Below are 26,472 nucleotides of genomic sequence, written 5' to 3'. Positions count from 1 at the left end.
GCCCATTCCTCCACACAAGCAGTCTTCAAATCTTGAAGGTTCTGTGGGCTTCTTTTATGGACCTTGAGTTTCAGTTCTTTCCATCGATTTTCGATTGGATTCAAGTCAGGTTATTCTCGCAGTTTTTTTCTTTGAAACCAATTGAGATTTTCCTTGGCAGTATGTTTTGGATCATGATCCTGCTGAAATGTCCACCCTCGTTTCGTTTTCATCATCCTCGTAGATGCCAGCAGATTTTTGTCAAGAATGTCTCGGTACATTTGCCCATTCATCGTTCTTTCAACAATGTGAAGTTTACCAGTGCCATTTGATGCAAAGCAACCCCACGCCATCATGTTCCCACCTCTGAACTTTACTGTTTGTATGCTGTTTTTAGGGGGATGTGCAGTGCCATTTCGCCACCAAATGTGGTGTGCATTACGGCATCCAAACAGTCAAATTTTACTCTCATCCGACCAGACTATGTTCTCCCATTACTTAACTGGCTTGTCCAAATGTTGTTCAGCAAACTTTAAACACAAGACTTTAAGTACAACTTTAAGCACAAGACATGAAGATCCAACACTTTCAAGGAGGTCCGTCTTGGTGCGTTCGTTTTATGAAAAGGTGCCATCTCGCCATCCGCGGAAGGACTACCATGGCGCAGCAACTGCCAGCGAACTCCAACCGCTGGACATTGGTGTGAACAGGGTGTTCAAAGTGAAGTTGCGAGCGACGGATGAGACACGGCAAACACACCTTTACTAAGACAGGGAGGAAGCGCCAGGCGAGTTACGCCACCATATGTGAATGGATTGTGGATGCCCGGGCTAAGGTATCTGCTTTGACTGTTGTCCGAGCTTTCGCGAAAGCCGGCATCATTGCTGAACGGCCCCCCGGCAACGAGACTGACTCCGACCATGACGAGAGGGAACCCGGCATGTTTGATGGTGAAATTGCCCAGCTGTTCAATTCAGATACAAAAGATGAGGACTTCGATGGATTTGTGACAAAAGATGGATCCAAAAAATAATGTGAGTGTATTTTTAAATATGTAGTAGAATAAAGTTCAACCAAACTCACTGATTTGCTTCCGTTACCTTGTTTTAGCATGCACCGAATAATAGGTATGGCTTTAAGTACAGAAATAGACCCCGTAATTGAAACCGGTGCGCCTTATGGTGGGGAAAATACGGAATTTAAAATTACCATACACGCACCCATTATATGTCACACTTCACTTTGAGTCATCGAATGTCAATGGCATTTGATCACAGGCATGGTAGGTTAATTGACGAAACCAATACCGTATTTTCACGACCATAAGGCTTCCTCCACTTGCGAACCACGGATTCGTTGATCTTGAATTCTCTCGCGGCTGCTCGATTCCCACGTTCCTCCGCGTAACTGATAGCTTGCAGTTTAAACTGTGCTTCGTAAGCGTGTCTCTTCGTAGGCGCCATTTTCGGGGGTCCTTAGCCAAACCGATGCACATACCGGAACTATATACCTACTGGGGGCGTGTCTTTAGCGTCTTCTGTCACGCGCACCCTTCCCCCTTTACGTCCGCATGCTGTCCTCAGTCACGTCCGCCTTTCCTCTATATAAGCAGCGTGTCGGCAGGAGATGCTCCCAGTCGGTCAAGCGGAGCGCTCATTAAACTCACGCAACAACATTTACAGATGCGCCCCGTCCATTTTGGTGAAAATTTAAGACTTTTAAGTGCGCCTTACGGTCGTGAAAATACGCTAAGTACCCAGTGTTCATTTTAGAATACATATGGAATGCAGAGTATGTATGGATAAAGCAGTGTATTCTCACCCAGGTCCAATGAGTCTGTATGTGGTCGGTAAGAGAAAGAGGTGCCTTTGTACACCTGATCCAGCAGCTTCTCTTTCACCTGTGTGATGGTGTCGCAGTCCAGCACTTTCGAGGGTAGCGGCTGGCACTCATTAATTCCTCCGCCCTGCACCAGTACATTAAGTGTCTGCAAAAACAGAAAAAAAGGAAGAAGGTAAATGGTTGCACCCCACCCACCAAAACATTTCCAAAGACATGCATGTTGAGGTAACCTGAAATAGAACCATGAAGTAGGATCATTCCTGCTCACCAAGGTTTTGTACTCCACGTCCTCTCGCAGCAAGCGGTTGTCGTTGAGTGTGTATTTGGCCTTGCCTGTGACAGCATCAACCGGTCCTTTATCGACCTGGTGTTTGATTGCCCTGAAAAGCATGTAAAGGCACTCCCCGGCAGAGTCCTGTAAAAACAAAGACACACTTTGCTCTTCTACCTCTTTCAAAACCTTCAATGAACTACAACACTCCACTGAGTGAGTGAATGAGCGGAGATGTCCCACCAGCCCAAACAACAATGCCAGTGTTAATGTGATAAAGCCCACGTGCTTTGCTTAGTGTGAAGATTAGAAATGGTTACTATTTTTATGTTTTTTAACAATCACCAGTTGGAAAAGCACAGGGATGACAGGATCCAGTGAGATCACGTAGGGGCAATTTGTTTTAAACCTGCGATATATATTTCGATGTTTAATAATACAGGCTCGGTGTTGGGAAAGTTCATTTTCGCCGCGAACTACACTGAACAAAAATATAAACGCAACAATTCTGTTACACAGACAAAAGGCCATGTTCACAAATCTGTCGAAATCTGTGTTTGTGAGCATTTCTCCATCCCACCTCACAGGGGTGGCATACCAGGATGCTGATTAGACAGCATGATTATTGCACAGGTGTGCCTTAGGCCGGCCACAGTAAAAGGCCACTCTGAAATGTGCAGTTTTATCATACAGCGCAAGTTCTGAGGGAGCGGGCGATCGCCACAACAACGGGCCTCAGGATCTCGTCACGGTATCTCCGTGCATTCAAAATGCCATCAATAAAATGCACCTTTGTTCGTTGCCCATAACATACTCCTGCCGATACCATAACCCCACCGCCACCGTGGGCCACTCGATCCACAACGCTGACATCAGCAAACCGCTCACCCACACGGCGCCACACACGCTGTCCGCCATCTGCCCTGAACACTGAAAACCGGGATTCATCCGTGAAGAGAACACCTCTCCGACGTGCCGGACGCCACCGAACGTGAGCATCCGCCCACTCAAGTCGGTTACGACGACGAACTGCAGCCAGGGCGAGACCCCGTCGAGGACGACGAGCATGCGGATGAGCTTCCCTGAGACGGTTTCTGACACTTTGTGCAGACATTATTTGGTTATGCAAACCGATTGTTGCAGCAGCTGTCCGGGTGGCTGGTCTCAGACGATCTTGGAGGTGAACATGCTGGATGCGGAGGTCCTGGGCTGGTGTGGTTACACGTGGTCTGCGGTTGTGAGGCCGGCTGAATGTACTGCCAAATTGTCTGAAACGCCTTTGGAGACGGCTTATGGTAGAGGAATGAACATTCAATTCATGGGCAACAGCTCTGGTGGACATTCCTGCAGTCAGCATGCCAATGGCACGCTCCCTAAAAACCTGCGACATCTGTGGCCTTGTTCTGTGTGATAAAACTGCACATTTTAGAGTGGCCAGCCTATGGCACACCTGTGCAATAATCATGCTGTCTAATCAGGACACAGATTTAGACAGATTTGTGAACAATATTTGAGGGGAATGGCATTTTGTGTATTTGGAAAAAGTTTTAGATCTTGGAGTCCAGCTCACGAAAAATGGGAGCAAAAACAAGTGTTGCGTTTATATATTTGTTCAGTCTATCTATCTATCTAGATACACACACACATATATATATATATATATATATATATATATATATATATGTGTGGTGTGTGCGTGTGACTATTGCGCACATGAACATCACGATGTCGATGCCCAACCAAAATATTGTGCAGGTCTAAGATCATGTATGAACTGCTTTTAATTGCCAGTGATCTGCTCTACAAAATTCCCTTATCGCTCCTCTGTGTCCTATTGAGTAGCACAAGTTCAAAATGAAAACCGACTGACTCTGAGGAAAGCGTAGAGACAGATGGACATCCAGTTGGTCAGCAGCTTCTCCACCACTGTCTCGGTTCTGCAGAAGATGAACAAAGTTTGAAACCCTGTAAAAGCATCTGAATGATGACTTGAGTTGATAAAGTCCCTCTCTCTTCTCTTACCTCCGCAGCATCAGTTTGGGGTTCTTGGCCACATACTGCTCCACAAGGTCGTTCAAGAGGGTTTTGAGGATATCAGTAAAGTATTCCAGTTTGCCATGCAGCGCCACCGTAAGTAAAGAGGCGACATAGGCACGGTCTCGGGGAGAGAAAGTCCGTTGACTTTCCAGGGTATGAATGAACTTATGGGGAAAGAAGTTGTTTCAATATTAACCAAAACAAAGTTTTCTCAATGTACAGATAGTGATGATGCTTACAGTACCTTGGTCAGGAAGAGTTTACTGTTGAGAAGGTTAGATAGTTGTACCAGACCCTGCTCCACTGTCTGTCTGCGACACTCCTGAACATCCAGGTCTCGCCTCAGTGGTGACTCCCGGTGGCCGGGGAAGAAAATGCGTTCGGCGTACATCCGGTAATCAAGGAAAGGGATTCCAGAACCAACGAGGTCACTTGACATGTCCATCATCTCTGTCATCAGGTCTGGAACAGAGAGAGTGGGCAGGGGTGAAAGGTCAGACAGTATTTGATCAGAGACGACAAGACAAAAAAATGAACTCTCCAATGTGTTTCTGAGATGTTCCCTCGATACCATAATACAGGGAACCCCTAATTGCAGGGGGTACGCTCCGGACCGACCCGCTTAAGGGGAAAATCTGCGATAGAGACACCAAATAAAAGCAAAGCAAAGCAAAGCAAAGCAAATTTATTTATATAGCGCATTTCATACACAAGGTAACTCAATGTGCTTTACGTGATGAACAAAGATAAAAAACAGCTTATGAACATTTAAAACAAAGGGATAAAAAAAGAATAAGAGTACAATTAAAACAGCACACGGTGCAATACATATTTAAAAGTAGAAATGCTCTAAAAAGCATGCGAAAAAAGGAGCGTTTTTAACCTGGATTTAAAAACATGCACACTTGGGGCTGACGTCACGTCACTTCTGTTGGCAACGTCTTCCATTTGTGTGCAGCATAATAGCAAAATGCTGCTTCACCATGTTTGCTTTGGACTCTGTGCTCCACTATTTGACCTGAGTCTGTCGATCGCAGAGCCCTACCGGGTCTATGTCCCATTAGCATTTCTATCATGTATTCAGGACTTAGACCGTTTCGTGATTTATAGACCAGTAGCAGAACTTTAACATCTATTCTAAAGCTGACTGGGAGCCAGTGTAGAGACTTCAGAATTGGAGTAATATGCTCTGACTTCTTTGTTCTTTCTGGTCAGAATGCGAGCTGCAGCATTCTGAATGAGCTGCAGCTGTTTCATGCTCTTTTGGGTGAGTCCAGTCAGAAGACCATTACGATAGTCAAGTCGACCTGAGATAAAAGCATGGATGAGCTTCTCCTGGTCTCCTTGGCACATGCAAGCCTTCACTCTGGATATGTTCTTCAGATGGTAGAAGGAGGTTTTAGTAATTTATTTTAATATGACTGATGAAAATCAGGTCGGAATCTATCATCGGTACACCAAGGTTTCAGACTTGGTCTTTGGTTTTTAAAGACAGTGACTCCAGGTATTTACTAACAGCAATCCTCTTTTCTTTATGGCCAAAAACAATTATCTAAGTTTTGTTATACAGGCTGAACAGGAGGGGGTCCAAGAACTGACCCTTGAGGGACCCCATAGGCCATTGGCATTTGATGAGATTGAATACTTTCAATGGTTACAAAATAACTCCTTTCCTCCGGGTAGGACCTGAAATATTTAAGGACTGCTCCATTTAGTCCTAACCCACGTTTCCAACCTGTTCAGCAGTATGTTATGATCTACCGTATCAAAAGCCGCACTGAGGTCCAACAAGACCAGAATTGACACCTTTCCCGAGTCAGTATTCTACCTTATATCATTTAGCACTTTGATAAGAGCAGATTCAGTACTGTGATGAGTTCGGAAACCTGTCAAAAAGTTCAAGAAATTGCTGAGTTAAAAATAACTTTCTCAACAATCTTGGCTATGAAAGGGAGATTTGAGATAGGTCGATAGCTTGCTAACATGGAAGCGTCCAGCGTTCTATTTTTTTTTAGCAGAGGCTTAATTGCAGCTACTTTAAGAGCTTTAGGAAACGCGCCTGAGTGAAGTGAGCAATTGATTGTTTGCTGCAAATCAGCGAGCTCAGACTTCGCAATAGCTTTGAAAAAGTCAGATGGTATTGAGTCAAGACAGCTCGATGGTTTCAGCTGCTGAACCGTTTTCTCTACAGTTTTTTGGTCAACTGTTCGACATTTTTTACTTGCTCGTGTTGCCTCATTTAAAATGGTATTACGTTCTTAATCTTTATCCGATATTCAAAAGCTTGGTAGCGTTGCAAAGCTCGCAAAACCCAGAAAACAACAACAGACTGTATAATACTCATATGAATCATTTCTAATTAATTTCAAAGTTCAATGACAGAATGTGGCACAAAACAACCACACAAAAACAATTGAAGAGCTGAGAATGAGCAAACATTGCATATGTTACCTAGTACGTAATACATATAGCACAGTAAAGAGGCATTTTTAGTTGATAAGATTCATGAAATTAGCGTCGGAAGCAAAGGGAAATACATGAGCCGCCTGGCACCTGTCCACGCCGCCGCCTGCCAACACATCCAGGACCGCCTCCATAACCTTTGCTCAATCAACTGTTCATCATTTTACATCAGCCTCCGCCTGCTCTTGGGTCCAGCTACATCCCACACGTGACACGCGTCTCATCTCTTTTACCCTCGTCCCGTTCTAGCGCTGCTTTTAATTGTTATTTCGGACAATTAACCCATTAGCTAAATTTCTGGTTTGAGTTATTACCGCCAAAGTTATTATTATTGTTTTGATGAATGACTAGGTTTCCAATGTTGTGCATCTTGGGTAAAAGTTGTGTGTTTGACGTACAGTATTTTTGATATTTTCGATTTTCTGCGTACGCGTGGTCTTGAGGGTGTTCTAAAGTTGTTGGCAGAATACGAACAAAAACCAGTCCGAACATATTGATAAATCACGGGTTTGAGCGTCAAACGTGCATATGCGCGATTTTAGCATCAATCTGTGCGGACGCACGGTTAGTGATTGAGGCCCATTGTGCTTTGTGTCTTACTTGCCGTTCAATAAAGGGCTTAAATGGAAACAGAAGGAAAGAAAGGGACGTGAAAGATGAACCGCAATATAGTGGGGGAATGTTTTCCAACCAATATTTGCCATTCTCTTCTAGTTGTGCTTACCTGTGAACTCCTTCTTGCAGCGGTCCCTCACGCTGGTTTCAAGGTTTTCGAGTTGGATTTGAACTTTTTTGTAGTCTCTTAAAGCCTGCTTACTCTTTCTCCTGGAATTAAAAAAAAAAATAAAATCAGTGGATAGAGACAAGAGAACAAAGCAGGTTTCCATCGGACGAATGGCAAGTCAAGCTGATCCAGGTCATTTCAAATCACTATATTGTACGTGTTGGGATCGGGGTTCAAGCAAAATGGAAACAGGGCCAGGACCAAATCTGGCCCTGTTTCCATTTTCCCGCGACCCGGAAGTTGTTGTCACGCCGCCATATTAAGGAGAGTCTCAAGTGTCTTAAACGCGCATGGAGGAGCGAGGATTGTATAGTAATCATTTTGTGAAATACATTTGTGCACCTCAAGAAAAAAAAAATGCTCTGCTGGTTCTCCAGTTTTATACAAAAAGCAGCATCTCAACACTTTACATATATTTAAGAGTTAACTCCAAAAATGCGAGAGTAAGAGTGACTGTGTTGATTATATTTGAGTCGAACGTAATCCCACTTAATACATAAAGCATCAAGTGGACATTTGTGGCGATAGTAATAAGGACGCGTCAACGACGTGATGTCATCTTTAGTAGACGTCTCAATGAAATGACGTCATAGAGGAACCATTGTCTTATTTTTCCCCAAACAGTCCTACCTCCTCCTGTCCTGGCTCCTCACTGGAATTTCTGGTGGGAGGAGCTAAATTGTAGACCGAGGAGCTAGGAAGTTCCAAATATAGAAATGAGATGCACCCAATGACAAACCAAAGCAACTTTTTCTAGTATTTGGGATGTAATATTGTCTCTATGCCTCAGTAAACATGTGAAATATGAATTAAAATCGTCCATACATTCCTGAGTTCCAGACGTTTTTTTCTGCCGAGAAGCCTGAAATCAAGTCGTTCAAATTGATTGAGCTTATCTAGATCACGAGCGAAGCTCTCCGCCGAACTGTCCGCTCCCAAGCCAGCGCTGCCAACATGACAAACACGTGTCCTCTCACAAGTGGGGTCTTCTACACGGAGGCAACCAATCAGAGGAAAGGGGATGTGTCTTCGCCAAATATGGACAAAGCGGATACAAAACTGGGTCAAACAGAAGTTGCTTTCAGAGGGTCCTTTTCTGGACATTCGCCTGACAAAACCCAGGTGGTTTACACTTGAATGTCCTTGTCCGGGATTCACTTTATGGAGGTCGAAACAGCTAAACTATGGGACCTTTCAGAACAGGCGGAAAAATGTACAGATGTTCGCAGGGCAGAATGGGCCTTCAAATCATAAAGTTCCAGCCGGCATGACCTCGCTGTCCGATATGAGAGGCAGTGCTTCTCCGTTGCGAGGGGTTTGACCGAGTTGACAGGTTAATCCTCCAATCACGATAGCGCCCTTTCCTGCGTGCGCTCACATACCGACATGTTATATGATAGCCTCATTCGTTTTTACATTTGAAACAGAACATATACAATAAACAATAATCAAGTCCATCACATCTCAAGTGAAGTCCAAGTTGAGTCATCGTAGGTCTAGTCATAGTTTTCGTCAAGTCCCGAGTCATAAAAGCAGTGACTCGAGTCCCCATCTCTGTTATGTACTGTATATGTCATGTCTGCCTTCTGCCAATTGAACTACAAACCTGTATGCAAGTACAATGATTAGGACAATGAGTGCCACGATGGATGCCCCAACTCCGACTCCAATCTGAGCTTCCAAGGGAAAGGTGGCCAGGCTTAAATTGTCATACTGAACCTTACCCAGGGAGAAGTTTAAGTTTCCCATATGGACCTGGCAAACACAAAACATGAATTATACAGTAAGAGGCAAACTACATCCAATGTCCCTGCTTGACAGGGAAAGCGATTTTGAAGTGTTATGTCGTTCGGAATGTTATGGAGGACTCACAGTGAATTCTGGTAGGGTGTCAGAACCGTCTCGTTTCTTGCCATGAGTTCCCGATGCAGGCTGACGTGGTGGCGGTTCGCAGTACAGATGGTTTCTTGTAAGTGTCTTCACAGCACACACACCTTCCCCGATTAACACAACCACCTCCTCCTTGGTAATAGCCAGGTCTAAATTTTCCCCCTGAGAAACATACAATGGATTATAATTCATTATACGGTATCATATCCAACATACTGTCTGCGTGGTTCAAGGGAAGACACCAACAGCTTCAGTAAGAACTCATACAGTATAAAGCATGGAGATGCATAAAAAGGATATCATTTCCCATTGGTTTTATGCAGTTTCGTTTTCGAATTTTTACAGAGCAGAAACTTCAATATAGACTCGACTTGATAATGTGCTCAATCGCTTATTAGCAGTGGGAAAAAAAAAAAAAAAAAAAAAAAAAGAATGAAAGTTGCAACAAACACTAGCTTCACATCGGACCTCAGCTACTGCAACCACATTTGCATTGCTATCAACAGTAAGTTGCATGGTATGTGTTGTTACAAATAGCTTGCCATGAATAAATAGGTTCGCCTCATTATATTGAACTTCAAGTTATCTGACCTCGAGCTGGATGAAGCTGCCAGGGTTGTAGCGATATGCCTTCAGAGGGTCCTGCTGATTCAGCGGGCGCAGGACAGGGTTGGGCTCATAGCTGAAGGCTTGCGGGTTCACAATCTTAACATCAAAGCGCAGGTTGTCCAGCAGAAACTCCACAGTGACCTTTGACCGCCAAACAGAAGAGTCCACCATCGGAGATCGACACAGGATCAAGGATGAGGAATTCACCTCGCAACGTTCTGTGAACTGATAAAATGCAAAAAGACAAACTAACGACAGGTTTTGTAATGGGCAGCGAAAGCACACAGACCGAGACAGACGGACCTGTTTGACAGAGCAGAGCGGATCTCCCGGACAAACTGGGTCGGGAACCATTTTGGTCTGTTCCACTTTCTCGTCTCTGCTCCTGCGCTTCTTCCTTCTTCTCCTCTTATTCTTCTGGATGGACTCGTAAGGAGACACGGTCACAACCATCTGGGGTACCTGCACCACATCCAGGTTGCGGCCCGACACATAGATCAGTCGACCACCACTAAACAGGAGAACGATAATGTCAAATTCCCATCTCTTCATATGATGGAAATGAGCAGCTTAGAATTGTAAAAAGGTTAACGTGGAGTGACCAAGAAACTATTTGAGACTTACCTCAGGAAGCTCTTAGTTGGCTTGGCGTGGGTGATGTTGGGGTTGTGAGTGTAGCGGTAAGCTGAAGTGCGGAGGTGGCGTTGGCTGCTGCCGTAATGCAGAGTGACCTGGTGATTTCCTGTCTTGTTGCTGCAACCTGTCACGCACTGAACACGGGAGCTCTGAACCTCTGACACCCTGGGACGGGTACACAAAGGGTATTCGATTGATTCTTTCAACTCACCGTTTTACAATGAAACCTGTGTGTTTGTGTGTGCCTCACGTGCAGTGATGGCAGTGACGGTGTTATAAGTCAACACTTTACAAACGTGTTTCTTTTTTCAGGAATCTGATGAATGACTTTTTCAATCATGATACCGCCGTGACCGGCACTGCTGAATTATGTGGCACGTTACCTTAAAACCCCGGTCAAATGAAAATATCAAAATGTCTTCGCAAATTTTGACACACCTTAGAGAAGAATGTGGACATTGTATATAGTATATGAAATACGGCTTCAAAATGGTGAAGAAGTGAGACATTCTCTCAGCATTCAAACGGCGTGGGCATGTCCACTGAATAATCTGAAAACACGCCCCACTCCACTAATCACCCGTCACTCAAATACGTTTGTGCGCCGAGCATAGTGTATGCCTACACGTCTCTACGTGCGTGAGTTGCGATTATAGGTCCGCTCAAAGCCTGCGGTGCCTGGAATACATACCACCGAGTCGTCGCAGGGACTTTCCACGCCGCGACGACTCGGTGCTAACCGCTAGCTAGCTATCTCACAGGCTAAAATCACCACAGACCAGTGGTGGCGGCGTCTAATACGTCACCGCCTCGCTCAGTGTTGTGTGTGGGTCCATACTAGAGAGACACTTCGGGGAAACTGTTTAATAAACACTGCGGCACACATTCAGCCTGTGGATCACACAACATGACAGACGTATTTGAGCACATACTTCTTGCCAGAGGTGGGTAGGGTGAGCAAATATTGTACTCAAGTAAGAGTAATGTTACTTCAGAATAATGCGGCTTCTGAGGAAGCACGGCCTGCCACAGGAGCTGTTGAGGTAGTTCTACATCGGCAGCGGTCATCGAATCAGTCCTGTGTTCATCCATCAAACGCCGACTGCAACAATCAAAACTGCTTGTCGTTACCCCCCTACCCACCCTTGAGGACTTGAACGCTGCCAGAACTAAGACAAGAGCGTCCAAAATCCTCTCGGACCCTCCGCATCCCGGTCACCAGCTCTTCTAGCTCCTTGCCTCAGGTAGGCGCTATTGAACAATGCAAAGTAGAACTAGCAGACATTCCAGCAGCTTCTTCCCTCTTGCCATGGACTTGTTAAGCAAATCAAAGCAAATTTATTTATAAAGCGCATTGCATACACAAGGTGCTTTACATGATTAAAAGCATTTAAATAAAAAATAAAATTAAAAAAAAACCTGCTTATCAACATTTAAAACAAAGAGGAAAAAAAATGAAGTTCCATTGTAACATGCTGCCAATTTTGTCTTGAGATTGTAGTCGCATCGCTGTCGGGCCATCTACACATTATTTGTGCACTCATTGTAGTAGTCTCACCTTGATGCACTACTTGCATATCTGTTGTTGACCAATACTGGCCACTCATGTGCTTTAGAAGTATCTACACCATTTGCACAATGGACATCGTTCCAGATTATCGCACCACTAGTCACTTTAAAGTGCATACATTTATTGAAGTGTGCGCCATTTGCACAATAGACTATTGTTCTATTCGTCATTTCAAACTGCTCTAAATGGCCGGAGGGTGTGTTCCAACTACAGGGGGATCACACTCCTCAGCCTCCATGGTAAGGTCCATTCAGGGGTGCTGGAGAGGACGGGTCCATCGGGAAGTCGAATCTCAGATCCAGGAGGACCAGTGTGGTTTTCGTCCTGGCTGTGGAACAGTGGACTTCACCCTCGGTAGAGTCCTCGAGGGTGCATGGGAGTTCGCCCAACCAGTCTCTATTCTCTGTGAATTGACCGTCTGTTGTCGTACTTGAGCGGCTCCAACTGCCGGAGACAAATTCCTTGTGTGTTTTTTGGACATACTTGGCAAAATAAAGATGATTCAGACTGTGATTTAATACGGTGTTGCGGGCCAAATATAATTATAGCGTGGCCCCTGGGCCTGAGTTTGACATATATGTTCTAGAACTTTCTCCTATCTCCCGACTGCATCTCTGGAGCTCAGCCACAGTGAGCTTTGGGGTTCTTCTTGACCTCTCTCACCAAGGCTCTTCTTCCCCGATCGGCCCAGCTCGAGGAAGGGTTCCGGTCATGCCAAACAATCAAGTAATCAGTAAAGTAACTAAGGTACCTTTTCTAGGTAACTGTGGGAACACTCTTAGTAACTCCAACAAATGACTTTTTTTCCAATTAATTTGCACAACACTGCTCACATGTTACAGGGCACTCCTCCCAGAGTGACGGTGAGATCAGAAGGACGTCCTGTCAACAGGTTTCGGCCACTGATTGTCAGAGTTGTTCCGCCAGCTTCGGGACCTCTTTCGGGCAATACTCCCATCACAAATGGATCCTGAAGGGCCAGACAGAATATTGAAAAATGCACCAATATTCTATTTCTCAAAAACATTGAATGAGTTCTGCGTTGACTGATTACATCACCAATTCACAATCTTACACCAAGAGGTTTTGTATTATCTGATGGTAGATGGTCCCTGCTTTAACCGTGAAGCACCACACGTGTAAGGCCCTTACATGTGTGGAGTTGGCATGCCTGTGTGTGTTTTCTCCAGATGCGCCAGTTCCCCCCCACTGCCCCCAAAAAATGTAAACGCAATTTCTAGTATGTTCCTTGACCAAGGACACAGTATTGGTCCCTGCCTACTACTCCGCAGGGATGAATTAAATGCTAAGCATTTGTTGTTGATTGTTATAGCCTTTTTCTTTAATTACCTGAAAGCTGAATGTCTGTCTGGAAAAGCCAAACTCTCCCTTGCTCACTTTAACAGACACATGGCCCACCTTCTCTCCTTCACTAGCTTTTGTTCTGCAAACAATCCTGTAAAACAGTCGTCCTCAGTTTTAATTGCTTCAGCAATGATCGATACCATTAACTTGAGGAATTCTAAAAATGACAATAGACAAAATTAAATCGTCCTTCAATCCAACTGTTCAGTACCTGGAGGAGACTTCATAGAGACTGCTTATGACTACGCAAGGCACACCAGCCACCGACACAGAACTGAGGATGTCCTCTGCTTTTTGGCCCAGGTTGGAGCCTGTTATGGTCACCATAGTGCCACCTTCGAGCAAGCCAGAGAGTGGCTCAATCTGAAGGAAGTAGAAAAAAAGGTTTCTTTTGAGTAGAACGGTGCTTGTTACTTGAAACATTTCTATTACATGACGCAGAACATCACATTTTGCAAAGATAATTCATTTGTAAGGGGTCAGCGGAGAAATGGAAGTACTCACAGAATGAATGACCGGAGCTGGGCATGTCTGCTGTACCGCTTCACTGCATGAGCCAGAATATAAACAACTGGCCCGTGCACCTCCACACCACACGCAACCATACTTGTGCTCTGCTGTGTGGCAACGACTGCAGTCAGACCGTCCCACCGAGCAGTTGTACAAAGTCACTGCAGATTCACAAGCACACGAGAGGAGCGGACATGGATGTTTGGTTGATTGCTAAAAGTCCATGCGGTAAAGAGACTGAGTGGAGACAATATGAAACAGGAAAACAAATCACCATAAAGATCGGGAGAGCTGTCAACATGGAATTTGTCCCTCCTCTTCACATACACCATAGCTTGATATTCTTCCACAGGAGCAGAATATGTGTACTACAAAAGCAACATGGTTTGCACAGGTGTCAACATCAAGGCCCAGGGACCCACTAAAACAAATAGTGTGTCTACTTGTTTCTTGCAAATTGGCTTAGTTCTTTTCTCCACTTTTATCAGATACGACAAAAACAATTGTCTACCAAATCCCTTCTTAACATAAATTGAGCAATCATTGTATATGTAGTATATGACAATCAATGACATTCTTCAAAAGAAGACATTTTAGAAAGGGGAAGTAAACATAAACAACTGAGATAATGTGGTTGCACATGTGTGCACACCCTCTTGTCACTGTGGATGTGCCTCTGACGAGAATTAACGAATCACATTCAAACATGTTAATGGGAGTCAGCACACACCTGCCACCATTTAAAGTACCTTTGATTAACCCCAAATAAAAATGAAGCTATTCTAGTAGGGTTTTCCTGACAATGTTTTCCTTTTAGAGTAACATGGAAAAACATATAACAATATACCCCTCTTTTTAGCACGTGAACATTTTTTTTCTTCTTTACAGTTAGTGCTTTGTCTTTTGTCTTCTTCTCTCACTCCCCTTTAGAAACTTTGTTCTGTTCGACTGATCGACTCTGCTTCTCAATAAATATCCATTATAATACGAAGAAACCACAACGGCAGCTTAAAAACTCCACTGTGACACCGTAAAACTGTTCCGGCATAAAAGGTATACAGATCCTCCATTCTGCTTGACACGAAAGCCCCAGTTCCAGCTGAAGAAAAATAGCCCCAAAGCATGATTCTTCCACCACTATGCTTTATTGTAGGTATCAGGGGCGAGTCTAGGTCAGGTACTTTGGGTGGGCTGAGCTAATTTTGGAAAGTACCCTTCTAAAATTTGATCAAACTTTTTACATCTTGAAAAAGACCATTTGTTGGATGATCCAAAATAGGCATAGCCTCACCACTAATCGATAATAACAATAATAATATGTCTATCTATTTATTCAATACGTTATTATTAGTCTATTTTTTTGCCAGAAAAGCACAGACCTTTTGTAACAAGTATGAATACAATATGAGTATTTCTGTCATGGGTGTGTGTTCCGGTTATTGTCGTCTAGAGCATCTTCCCCACCTGTGCCTCGTTCACCCTAATTACGCCATGCGTTAAACCTCGTGTCTCATTCTTTCTGGCCGCCAGTTCGTTGCACCTTGTTGTCACGTTCCAGCATTCCTTGTTTCCACGACGCTGACTCATAGTAAGACTAGACCCTGTTCTGATTTTTGATCTTGCCTCTTTGCCTCACGTTTTTTTGGCTACTGTTGCCTTTTCGGATTGCCTGCCTGTGAACCGACCTCTGCTTGTTTATTAAACCTCTCTTTTTGAAACTGTCCATCTGTTTTGGAGTCGTGCATTTTGGGTACTGTCCTTTGTTCCGTTCATGACATAACGAACTGGCCATAACATGGACCCAGCAGACTCAGACCCGGTGCGCAAAGCCTTTCAAGCGCAGGGTCAACGCATATCGAAGCAGGATGAGCAGCTTGCTGCCTTCCACCTTCATCTAAAGGGACTGTCGGAGCATCAGGACACTATGATGAGACAGGTGGCCTCACAGTTTTGAAGTTCTAATGAATCTAATCAGAAGAACGAACCAGCTGGCACAGCACCCGATACCGCCACTTCACCACCATTTCCATGTAAAGCAGTCACCATGCAGCCAACCTGCCACCTCCGCTGCTGTCTACCCACAGCTCTCTCGACTGGAGAGGTTCTCTGGAGATTCTGGGAATATTAAGCCGTTCAACACTCAGTGCGAACTCCACTTTGAGTTGCAGGCAGCCGCCTTCCCCAACGAGCGGGCAAAGATCGCTTTTGTCATTTCCCACCTGACTGGTCGTGCGGAGGTGTGGGCTACTGTTGAATGGAGCCGCAATTCCGCCGCGTGTCATTTTTGGGCTTCTTTTGTAAAGACTATGGAGCAAATTCTTCAGTATTCCACACCAGATCATGAGGCAGCTCGCTCCCTTGTCACCATACAACAAAGCAAGCGCAGGGTTTCAGATTACGCGATTGAGTTTTGCATTCTATCAGCTGAGAGTCAGTGGAACAACAGGGCAATACTCGATGCATTTTGTCACGGACTATCCCATGCCGTCAAAGATCATTTGGTCCCACTAGATCTGCCGACCGACTTGGACACTCTCATCGCTCTCTCCATAAAGATCGACAAAAGGCTTTGGATCGCGATGTGGACGGAGATCGGCGGAAGGATGCGTCACCGTGCACTTGGAGGACGAGCCTCGGTGACCAGCCAAACCAAGGCAGATCCCCTGTTGCCGGTCTCAATCCACTGGCTAGTGTCACCACGGATGAACCCATGCAACTGGGCAGGTTCCGTCTCTCCCTTGAGGGAAGGGCGTTGCTTCTACTGCGGGCAGTTAGGTCATTCCGTGAGCAACTGTCACGTCAATGTTGCCGGTGCCAGTAACAAGGGTACGGGAGCGGTGAGTCTAAACATCATTCAGGAAGACCCTACCCAGGTTCTTCCTAAAGTGACACTATGCTCTCCAGATCGAGAGTCATACATCTGTATTGATTGACTCTGGTTCTGACGCAAATTTACTCAACTCCGTCCTCGTTAGACGTATGCACCTTAGAACCTTTCAAGTAAGACGTCACCGCAACGCTTATACTGCAGACGGCAGTTTTATGGGCAAGATCACTCACCGCATTTTCCCCCCCAAAAAATTGTCAAAAGTCAATAGTGCGCATTATACATAGATATAGGGGGAAATTAAAAAGATTTTCACATTCTATAAATGTATGCCGCTATCTCGAGGTTTTTGAACAAGTTGTACACGTTCACTCTAATATTCCACCGCCACCTCGAGGTTATGAAAAAGGTGTAGCCTACACTTTCATTCCAATATGACTGGGGTACATATGAATGCATATATGTACAATTGTCCTCATAAGTTTACATACCCAGGCAGAATTTGTGAAATTTTTTTTACATTTTTTTAAAAAAAATACGACTGAACAACAACCACCATTAACTTCTTGATGCTTATGTTTTGTTAAATGATAATGCTTTTCTGAAATGCTTGACAGTTTAATTTGAATCCCATTAAAACAAAATTAAATGTGTTTCGCCTGGTCCTTCATGTTTTCTTGAAAGAATTGTACACATCTTCCAAATTCTGCCCAAACATATGAGTACAACTGTGTGTTTTCTCCTTACATTACTAACAAAATACAGATAATACTTCATGTTTTGATCATATGGGTAGAAGCAAAATCATGCATTGTAAAAATGTATTATACTTACATAAGGCCTTAAACGATATGCCAACAGGTAGAGCTTCAGGCAATGATGGGTTTTCCACAGAGTTCTATAAACATTTCTGGTGAATACCAGAACCACTATTTTTCAGAATGGTGAGCGAGATAAAAGATAAAGGCCTATTTAGAAGTCATATGAATACAGCCGCAATAAAACTACGAGTGAAACCAGGAAAAGACCCCACTCATCCAGCTAATTACCGACCGCTGTCACTAATTAATACGGACATCAAAATCATATCAGAATCAGAATCATCTTTATTTGCCAAATATGTCCAAAAAACACACAAGGAATTTGTCTCCGTTGCCAGCATGTTGTCATGGAATTGTAGGTTAGGTGTTTAAGAAGCTGATCGCAAGAGGGAAGAAGCTGTTGGAATGTCTGCTAGTTCTAGTTTGCATTGATCAGTAGCGCCTACCTGAGCGAAGGAGCTGGAAGAGCTGGTGACTGGGATGGGTTAGGGTTCGGGTTATATGGTGTTCTTTCAATAATAAGTTCACTAGACACACTATAGGCTTTAATTAACTGTGCTCGGATCACGAACAACAACACAGGTTATATGAACATATCAATTCACAGGTTCCTACAGGTGTTTCGACACCACTCGTCAGTAGCGCGGCCTTGCTCATTTCCCCACATCCTGTCCTGCCGTTTTCTGTCCTCTCTTATCTTGTTTTCTTGGTTAGTTATTGCATGTCCTCATTGGGTGCATCCCCCGCCCCCCCCCCCCCCGGTCAGATTTCACTATTGTCTTAATCCACGATTGAAAGAGAGCAGAGATGGGGAAGGGCACACAAACATGATCTGACAGAACTCCCGGTTTTGGGACAGAAAGCGGACTGGATTCGTGGATTGCACGGATGGCCGACGGACACTCTGACACTGACTGCATCTTCAACAAAGCCTTAAATAGGGGTTGTATCACTTTGGCTAGTAGAAAGTGATTGGCTGACAAATTGGCTGTCTGTCATGACAGACTGCCCCAACCACGAGGCGTTAAACTAAGATTTTTTGTTGCTGACTATAATGTGATGAAAGTCGAGATGAGGTTGATTCATCAATGTCATTTATTTATTTTCAGCATAGTACAGCTGTTCCCAACCTTTTTTGTCCCACAGACCGGTTTCACAAAGACATATTTTGACGGCCTCGGCCACGCCTGTGTGGAGTTTGCATGTTCTCCCCGTGCCTGCGTGGGTTTTCTCAGGGCACTCCGGTTTCCTCCCACATCCCAAAAACGTGCATGGTAGGTTAATTGACAACTCTAAATTGCCCGTAGGTGTGAATGTGAGTGTGACTGGTTGTTTGCTTGTATGTGCCCTGCGATTGGCTGGCAACTAGTTCAGGGTGTACCCCGCCTCGTGCCCGATGATAGCTGGGATAGGCTCCAGCACGACCGCGACCCTAGTGAGGAGAAGCGGCTCAGAAAATGGATGGATGGATGGATGGATGGATATTTTGACGGACATGCATAAAAACTAATTTTTAATAAAGATTCAAATTACAACTCACCATTCCGCTAATCGTAGTTGTTGTGATTTGTGTGATGTGTTGTGAGTCCTGCGTAAGTTTCTCTTCAACAAACCAGTCGGTCTCATCTTGTGTTCCATCGAGGACTTTCGACTTGCCCGTCTGCTTCCGTCACCGGACTATAACGCTCTGTCTGACCAACAAGGCGACACAGTCTTCATACTATCATATTCTTCGGGTCCAAGAGTATGAAAATAAGCTGGTGGATGACAATAGCGGTTAACCTAGCTTGCTTTGACTATTCTGATCACTGCTAGTCTTTCATAGATTCATACCAGTGGGACCACGGGACTGGCAGTGAGGAACGAGGGCAGCGGCGCAAAATGAAGCGCTATCTTTGTTGCCAAAATGTTACAACAACTGTGTGCCAACAAGAACTTTATTCATCATGAAGGTTGTTTGCTACAACACACACCAGCATTGCAACACCTGTGTCCCATGGTAGCGTTGGTATTAATGTTTTAAGATTAGCGCCAATCGGACTAGCGCTAGCTGAAGCTATTGAGGCTAACCACTATGCTCATCCACAACCCGTTTATTTTCATACTTTCAGACTCATGCATACGTATGAAGCCGGCAGAGGTGGAAAGTGCTTGTACTCCGTTACTGTACTTAGTAAGTAGATTCTTCAGATAGGTATACTTGAGCATGTATTTTTCTGGCGACTTTTTACTTTAACTCCTTACTTTTCCCCCCCACAAATATCTGTGCTTTTTATTCCTTACATTAAAAAAATTAGCTCATTACTTTAAAAAACTTTTCAAGTGAGCGATAACATGACGTAAAAGACGTAAGACTGGGTCAAAACCAAAACGCTGAAAAACCTGAAACTAGAGGAAGTACGCTAGTCAAACGCATGGATGGTCACACATCTGTGTTTGTCTGAGTCGATATGGAAGAAAGCGAACAGTGTAATCAATGATGACACCACAGACACCATAAGTCAAGAAACTTGACACCCATGACCTTAACCTGAAAGAACGTTTCGAAGTTGTTGACAGTAAGAATGATTCATGGCGGATGCAGTGCCTTCTGTACTTGCCCAGAAAAAAAACGTTTTGCATTCAAGAATTCGCCGTCCGATACTTTGGGTGCACCATGTTAGTTGGTTAGAAAGCTAGCCTGTTAAGGTCTGGCTCGCTGGCAGTAAATTAGAGCATGTCAACAGTTTGAGCATTAACATTATTTCAAACATTACCCCAATGCCAAAACAAAACTGTTAAAAAAAAAATGAAAGTCGTCATAAATTGCTCATTTTCGACTAGTTTCAGTTTTTTCCTCGTTATGTTTGGTAGTGGGCAAATAATTGAAATGTATCTTCTTTTTTAAAACCTCACTGGTATATAACTATTTTAATAATACAAAGAGCAACTTGACACAATGTGACGTTTTTGCTCAAGTGTCAGTACTTTTACAAAGTACTGAACACCAGTCTTTCGACATCTCTGGAAGCTGGACATTTCACTGCTCCACAGTGTTATAGCACTAGCAGCAATGTGTAACGTGGAAGTCCGAAGTTAAATTGGCTGAATAGAAGACGAGATCCCAAAAACGCGTGAAAAAAGTGGACTTGTCGACTAATGGGATCAATCCTTTGCAACCACATTATCTCAGTCGTTTATTGCTACTTCTGTTTCAATTGAGTTGTACAGGTTATAAATCAAATGAACGGTGGAAAGTCGTGAAATGATCTTGGTCTCATTTTTTTATATTACAAAACCCTGGCACTTAAACAGGGCTGTGGAGACGTTTTATATCCACCATACAACAACACACCTGGTGTAGTTGACAGGTGATGTCAAAGTTGGATGGATTCATGTCATCAGTCTCCACATAGGCATCCACCACCACCGTTTGCCCCTCAATGACCAACACACACTGGTAGTCCAACTCAGTATCCTGCAGAAACAAGACTTGTTTTGGTGAAGGATTACTGGCAATGGTAACCCTGCTTGATAGAGAATACAGAGGTTCTGCATGGTTATGTGTGTGTGAGTGTGTGTGCATGTATGTGTGTGTGAGACTGTGTTTGAGTGTAGTTCTTTGTAATGTTGTACCTGATACAGATGTAGGTTGCGGGCAAGTAAAGTGATTTTCCTCTCAACTCTGACAGGGAGTAACGATGAACCCTGGACCTTCTCCACACAAGGGCAAGCTGAAGAACCCCAGCTGACATAGGAGCCCTCATCCCCCTGTTGCTCAACACATGCGCATACACAAAAACACTATTCCTTGGTTCTCGCTTGCCAATTGATCAAGGTCTAACTACCTTAGCAAAGCAAGCTCAAATCCCTAAAAGTGTTTACTAAAGTACACTCCCATAAATTTCAGAAGAATTTAAAAAAAGAGCTGAAAACGAACCTGAAAATAGAAACACAGATCAACACCTATCTGTCTATCAAAAGTAAACACACAAGAAAAGACAGGTGTCAAAATGTTTAAACAATTAACTAAAGGACGACTTGGAAAGTCCTACAGTTGGAGGTGGAGTCCAAGCCAGGGTTGAGAGAGGGGGTGGCTGTCGGGGGCTTATGAAGATGTGGAATGGAGTAATACAAGGAAGTGGTTGTGGAAAGTGTGTGTCTAAACTCACCGGGAGGAAGCTTTCAGCAGGATCGTACTGGTAGTCCAGCTCAGTATCCACCAAGTGGGGATAAACTGGAGATGCACGGTCAACTTCACCATCACCTGAAAGCACGGTGGCAGCTGAAAAATTGGCGGTGTCGTTGTCTGCAAGGAAAGTGCCATCACCAGGGATGTCGTCTTCCTCCTTGGGCCAGAGCACATCAGGGTTGACATCCCTGCTTTGAGACTGAGTTTGAGAGTCTAGAGGTGGTACCAGAGTTGTTGCCTCAATCAGATCCAGTGAGATGGAAGACTCAGAGTTGGTTGATTCGCCTGTGAGAAAGGGTGTTGGCAGAGGGAAGCCAGATGATGTCGGGGTGAGTGGATCCACCCAGCTTAGTGTTCCCCCAAGTTCCTGGGTTTCAGTGTGGGGTAACTCTGTCATCACCTCCAGGGAGTCAGAGTCAGGAGGTGGGATCACCAGAGGCATTATGGGCTTTAGATCCCCACCAATGGTCACAGGCAATAATTCTGCACTTGGAGTAACGTCAGCACCCTCCAAGCCTGTTTCGGTGATGAACATAACTTCAACTCCATCAGAAGAGTCTTCTTTCCTGGTTGTAATGTCTATGGGTGGGAATGTGATAGATGCGGGTTTGGTGATTGCCAAGCTACTGGAAGGCTGAGGGGTGGTAGTCATCTCAGGAGCAATGGAATGTGGGGTGATAGGTGCCTGAGTGGTCAACGGCGCAACAGGAGCTGTAGTTGTTGTGGCAATAGTTGTTGCCATTGTTGTGGGAGCTAATGTGATGGCTGTCGCGGTGGCTGTGGCCACAGCTGTGGTGGTGGGCGTTGTGAAAACCTTTAGCGTTTTGGTAGTGGTAGGAGCTGAGGTGGGGAGTTCAAACTGTGGTGGTTTAAGTGGTGGGGTACGACAATGGGGAGAAGGTGAGACAAAAATAAAACCAACAGGCAAAACAAACAAAAATGTAACTAAATGAAAACACAGTAGAACTCAAAACTTCCTACACTAGTATTTATTGTTAATGTTCTTCTTTCCCTTTCATCTTAACCCTGTTCAGGAGTCACCATCTCTCCCTGTCCTCTGCATTTTCTGCTCTAATGCCAGCTATCTGTCTTCCCTCACCACATCTCTTCTTTGGTCTATTTCTTTGCCTCATATTAGGCAGCTTCATTTCCAGGAACCCTTTTCAGATATAGCCTCTGTCCTTCCTCTGCACATGTCCAAATAATCACAATCTGGGCTGTGTAGCTTTGTCTGCTAACCTTCCTGTACTGTAGCTCTGATGCTCGTTCTTGATCTCGTCCATCTTCATCTCTTCATAAGGCAATCTCGGCACCTTCAACTCTGCCACCTCCAACTGTCTCCTGTCGTCTAGTCATTGCTACTGTCTCCAAACCAAGTTTTCTGTCACTCCAGCAGCACACGTCACCACTGTCTTACTGTTCTCATACATGTCCAGGACTAGTCTACCATATTTCTCTGCCACTCCGGATTTCCTCATACAGTATCACAGCTCCTCCCTTGGCACCCTGTCATGTGTTTTTCAAAATTCACAAGGACATGAGGCAGCTCCTTCTGACCTTCCCTGTACTTCTCCAGCAGCATTCCTGGGTAAATACTGCATCTGTAGTGCTCTTTCAAGGCACGGAACCATACTGTTGCTCACAAATCTCTACTTGTCTCAACCCGGGCGACACTACTCTCCCAGGTTTTAATTTTATGGCTCAACTTAATTCCTCTGTCATTTCTATAACTGTACTTAACCCTTGTTCGTGGGAATTGGCACCTGCACACTTTTTCTCCAGTCCTCTGGCATACTCTAAATTTTTTTAAGCTCATGTTGAACAATCTTGTTGGAAAAAAAAAAAAAAAAAAAAAAAAAAGGAATCCACTGCCATCTGGCCGAGGCACTTCCATACCTTTACCACTCATGGGCACCTCAACCGTAGCCTGGGAGCAGACTAGCATCTCTCTGCTATAACTTAACTCTCTTACTTTTTCTCCACCATAGTTACCTTACACACGAACATCTGATGCTGTCTGGCTACGCTCTCTCCTGTCACCACCTTACAGTCTCTGCTCATCCAACTCAACTCCAGAACTTTGCCTTCTCTTCAACAGTCATCACAACACCTTCAATTTCTAGCTTCACAATCATCATCCTGTCTGACTCGTCTCATCTCGATAACATTCTTTGCATACTGTTCCTATTCAGGCTGTGATGAACAGTTCGAAACCTCCAAAGCTTCTAGGCTTGCTGTACACCCATCTAGTCTCCTGCACACACAAAATGTCTACCTTTTTCCTCTGCATCATATCAGCCAGCTCTCTACCTTTGCTTGTTATTGAGGCTACATTTAACGTTTCAGCTCTCAGTCCAACACTTCTAACCTTCCTTTTCTTGCTCTGTCTCCTAGAAATCTACCTATTCTTTGTCTTCGACCAGCCTGTGCTGATGTGATAAACATAAAATACATTCACAACATTGAAACGTATGCAGCTGGTATTGGTATACCATACTAAGCCAAACATTTATGGGAATTAAAATAAATACATGCCAATATTAATTTCTTCTGTGCAAATTATTTATACAGTACATGATTAGAATGGTTAGATTGTGGTAGTAGTTATCAAGCAGGATCTTCAAGATTCTCAACATTGTCAATAACATTTGGCATATGAAAAAAATTCTAAACAAAAATAAGACAAGGAAAATGGCTAACTTTCTTTTGGGGTTTTGTCCGGTCATTGCTGGTTTATAATTTGGATATTTGGTACCGTGCTGTCCGTAACTTACATGTTGGTTATAGATGATAACGCCCTCCTCACAGGTGGGCTTGTGGGTACATAAGTGCTGGTGAACACACCAATTACAACCCCATCGGCTCAGAACACAACCACGGCAGCTGAAAATGGATCGAACACAAAGCAGATGTACAGATAATGCTTGAGCGCATGCAAGTCTCTGCTTCCCACACTGCATCTCTGCTGAGCTTTTCTCTTTGATATCATAGTACCTCCATCCAAGCTGTCACATAAAAAAAAACACAGCTCTTCACCTACCCGAGCTGATAATTCATGAGCAAAACATTTTGATATGGGGGTTGGGAATATATAGAATTCACTTCCACGTCCGGTGTAAGGTGGCATGTTAACTTACGGTTAGCGTGTAGATGCATAGTGATAACATGGGAAGCATGTTACGTTTCTTAAAAGGTTTTGGCTGAAGGAGATATCTGCTTGTCTTTGAAAAGTAAAAACCTTTGATGCCATTTCAACCACGAAAGTACCAGCACCGAACTACCGAATATTCTGCATCTATTGCACAAGCTCATGTTATCACATTTAACAACAGAAGCTATTTTTCTGTCAGATGGCGTCACAGTCGTTCGTAACACATTGACAGCGGAAACTGTTATACGATCTAAGCATTCCACCGGAAATGCGCACTATGTTGCCGTTTAGGCTGTGACGATTCTGTATCGAAATCGAAAATCTCGGTATTCAAATACACACACCTGTGTCGACTTTGAAATGGCAGAACCACGACACGCCCTTTCAACTGTGTTCCTCCATTCTACATACAGCCACATGAGCTCACTGGAGTGCCACCAAACTGATCATTTATATACTAACTTATATAATTCATATTATGATTATTTTTGACTACTTTTTCCGACTTGCCCGTCGCTGTCTGAAGGGAATCTGCCGATATGTCTGGTGGTTTACTCTCACTTTTACTTTTCAATAGTTACATGTCAATGGAGCAGTGTCCTCCAACAAGGCGACACAGTCCGTGTACAACTGAGCAGATCTGAGAGTATGAAAAATGTGCTGGCCCTGCTGGCCATTTTGTAGGATTAATAGAACAGTTAGCCGTGCATCCTTAGCCTTGGCTAAGTCTGATCTGCTCACCAGTGAAGTATAGGAATCAGGGCAACGAGCGGCGCAAAATCAGTTGAAGTCCATCTTCGTCTCCAAATAATGTGAGTACAACGATTTTGTGTTTGTGTGTGTGGTGGGGGTGGGGGGAGAGTATACTCACAGCATACTCCCTGAAAGCTGCTTAACAGCCAAGCAGTCATAAAAGGTGAAATCACTCTCTGCAACTGTGACATCACCAAAACGAAGAGACAAGAGGGACTGTGAGGAAATCTGTGAGGAACAAAAACCAGAGGCAGATTTAAGGACAACATGAGGAAAAACAATGAAATAAATAAATGGTTAGGTTTATCAAGTCTGCTGCAGGGAAGCCTCAAGAGATGAGTACTCGGTTCTTTCAATAATATACATTGGGTACAGAAAGTATTCAGAACCCCTTAAATCTTTCACTCTTTGTTGTATCGCAGCCATTTGCTAAAATCATTTGGGTTAATTCTTTTCCTCATTAATGTACAGACAGCACCCCATACTGACAGAAAAAAATCGAATTGTTGAAATCTTTGCAGAAAAACTGAAATATCACAAAGCATAAGTATTCAGACCCTTTGCTGTGACACTCATATATTAACTCAGGTGCTGTCCATTTCTTCTGATTATTCTTGAGATGGTTCTACACCTTCATTGGAGTCCAGCTGTGTTTGATTATACTGATTGGACTTGATGAGGAAAGCCACACACACCTGTCTAGATAAGACCTTACAGCTCCCAGTGCATGTCAGACCAAATGAGAATCATGAGGTCAAAGGAACTGCCTGAAGAGCTCAGAGACAGAATTGTG

At 44.1% G+C, this 26,472-nt stretch overlaps 1 protein-coding gene across 1 annotated transcript in view; it reads right to left on the bottom strand.

Moving 5' to 3' along the window:
• Window positions 1–26,472, bottom strand: part of plxnb1b (plexin b1b) — a 115,062-nt gene that overhangs the window by 21,543 nt on the left and 67,047 nt on the right. Inside the window, 22 exon segments of the mRNA XM_061688818.1 lie at window positions 1,801–1,966; window positions 2,090–2,236; window positions 3,963–4,029; window positions 4,115–4,293; window positions 4,374–4,591; window positions 7,317–7,417; window positions 8,983–9,131; window positions 9,249–9,428; window positions 9,858–10,100; window positions 10,179–10,386; window positions 10,500–10,676; window positions 12,915–13,051; window positions 13,432–13,537; window positions 13,658–13,809; window positions 13,951–14,117; window positions 14,231–14,324; window positions 20,939–21,061; window positions 21,220–21,354; window positions 21,756–22,634; window positions 24,550–24,658; window positions 25,798–25,892; window positions 25,894–25,907. Coding sequence (XP_061544802.1) covers window positions 1,801–1,966; window positions 2,090–2,236; window positions 3,963–4,029; window positions 4,115–4,293; window positions 4,374–4,591; window positions 7,317–7,417; window positions 8,983–9,131; window positions 9,249–9,428; window positions 9,858–10,100; window positions 10,179–10,386; window positions 10,500–10,676; window positions 12,915–13,051; window positions 13,432–13,537; window positions 13,658–13,809; window positions 13,951–14,117; window positions 14,231–14,324; window positions 20,939–21,061; window positions 21,220–21,354; window positions 21,756–22,634; window positions 24,550–24,658; window positions 25,798–25,892; window positions 25,894–25,907 — 3,846 coding nt within the window.

This window comes from Phycodurus eques, chromosome 10, assembly GCF_024500275.1.
Source record: "Phycodurus eques isolate BA_2022a chromosome 10, UOR_Pequ_1.1, whole genome shotgun sequence".
NCBI lineage: Eukaryota > Metazoa > Chordata > Actinopteri > Syngnathiformes > Syngnathidae > Phycodurus > Phycodurus eques.
The sequence above is the reverse complement of the archived record's forward strand: the minus strand, read 5'-3'. Positions and strand labels throughout refer to the sequence as shown.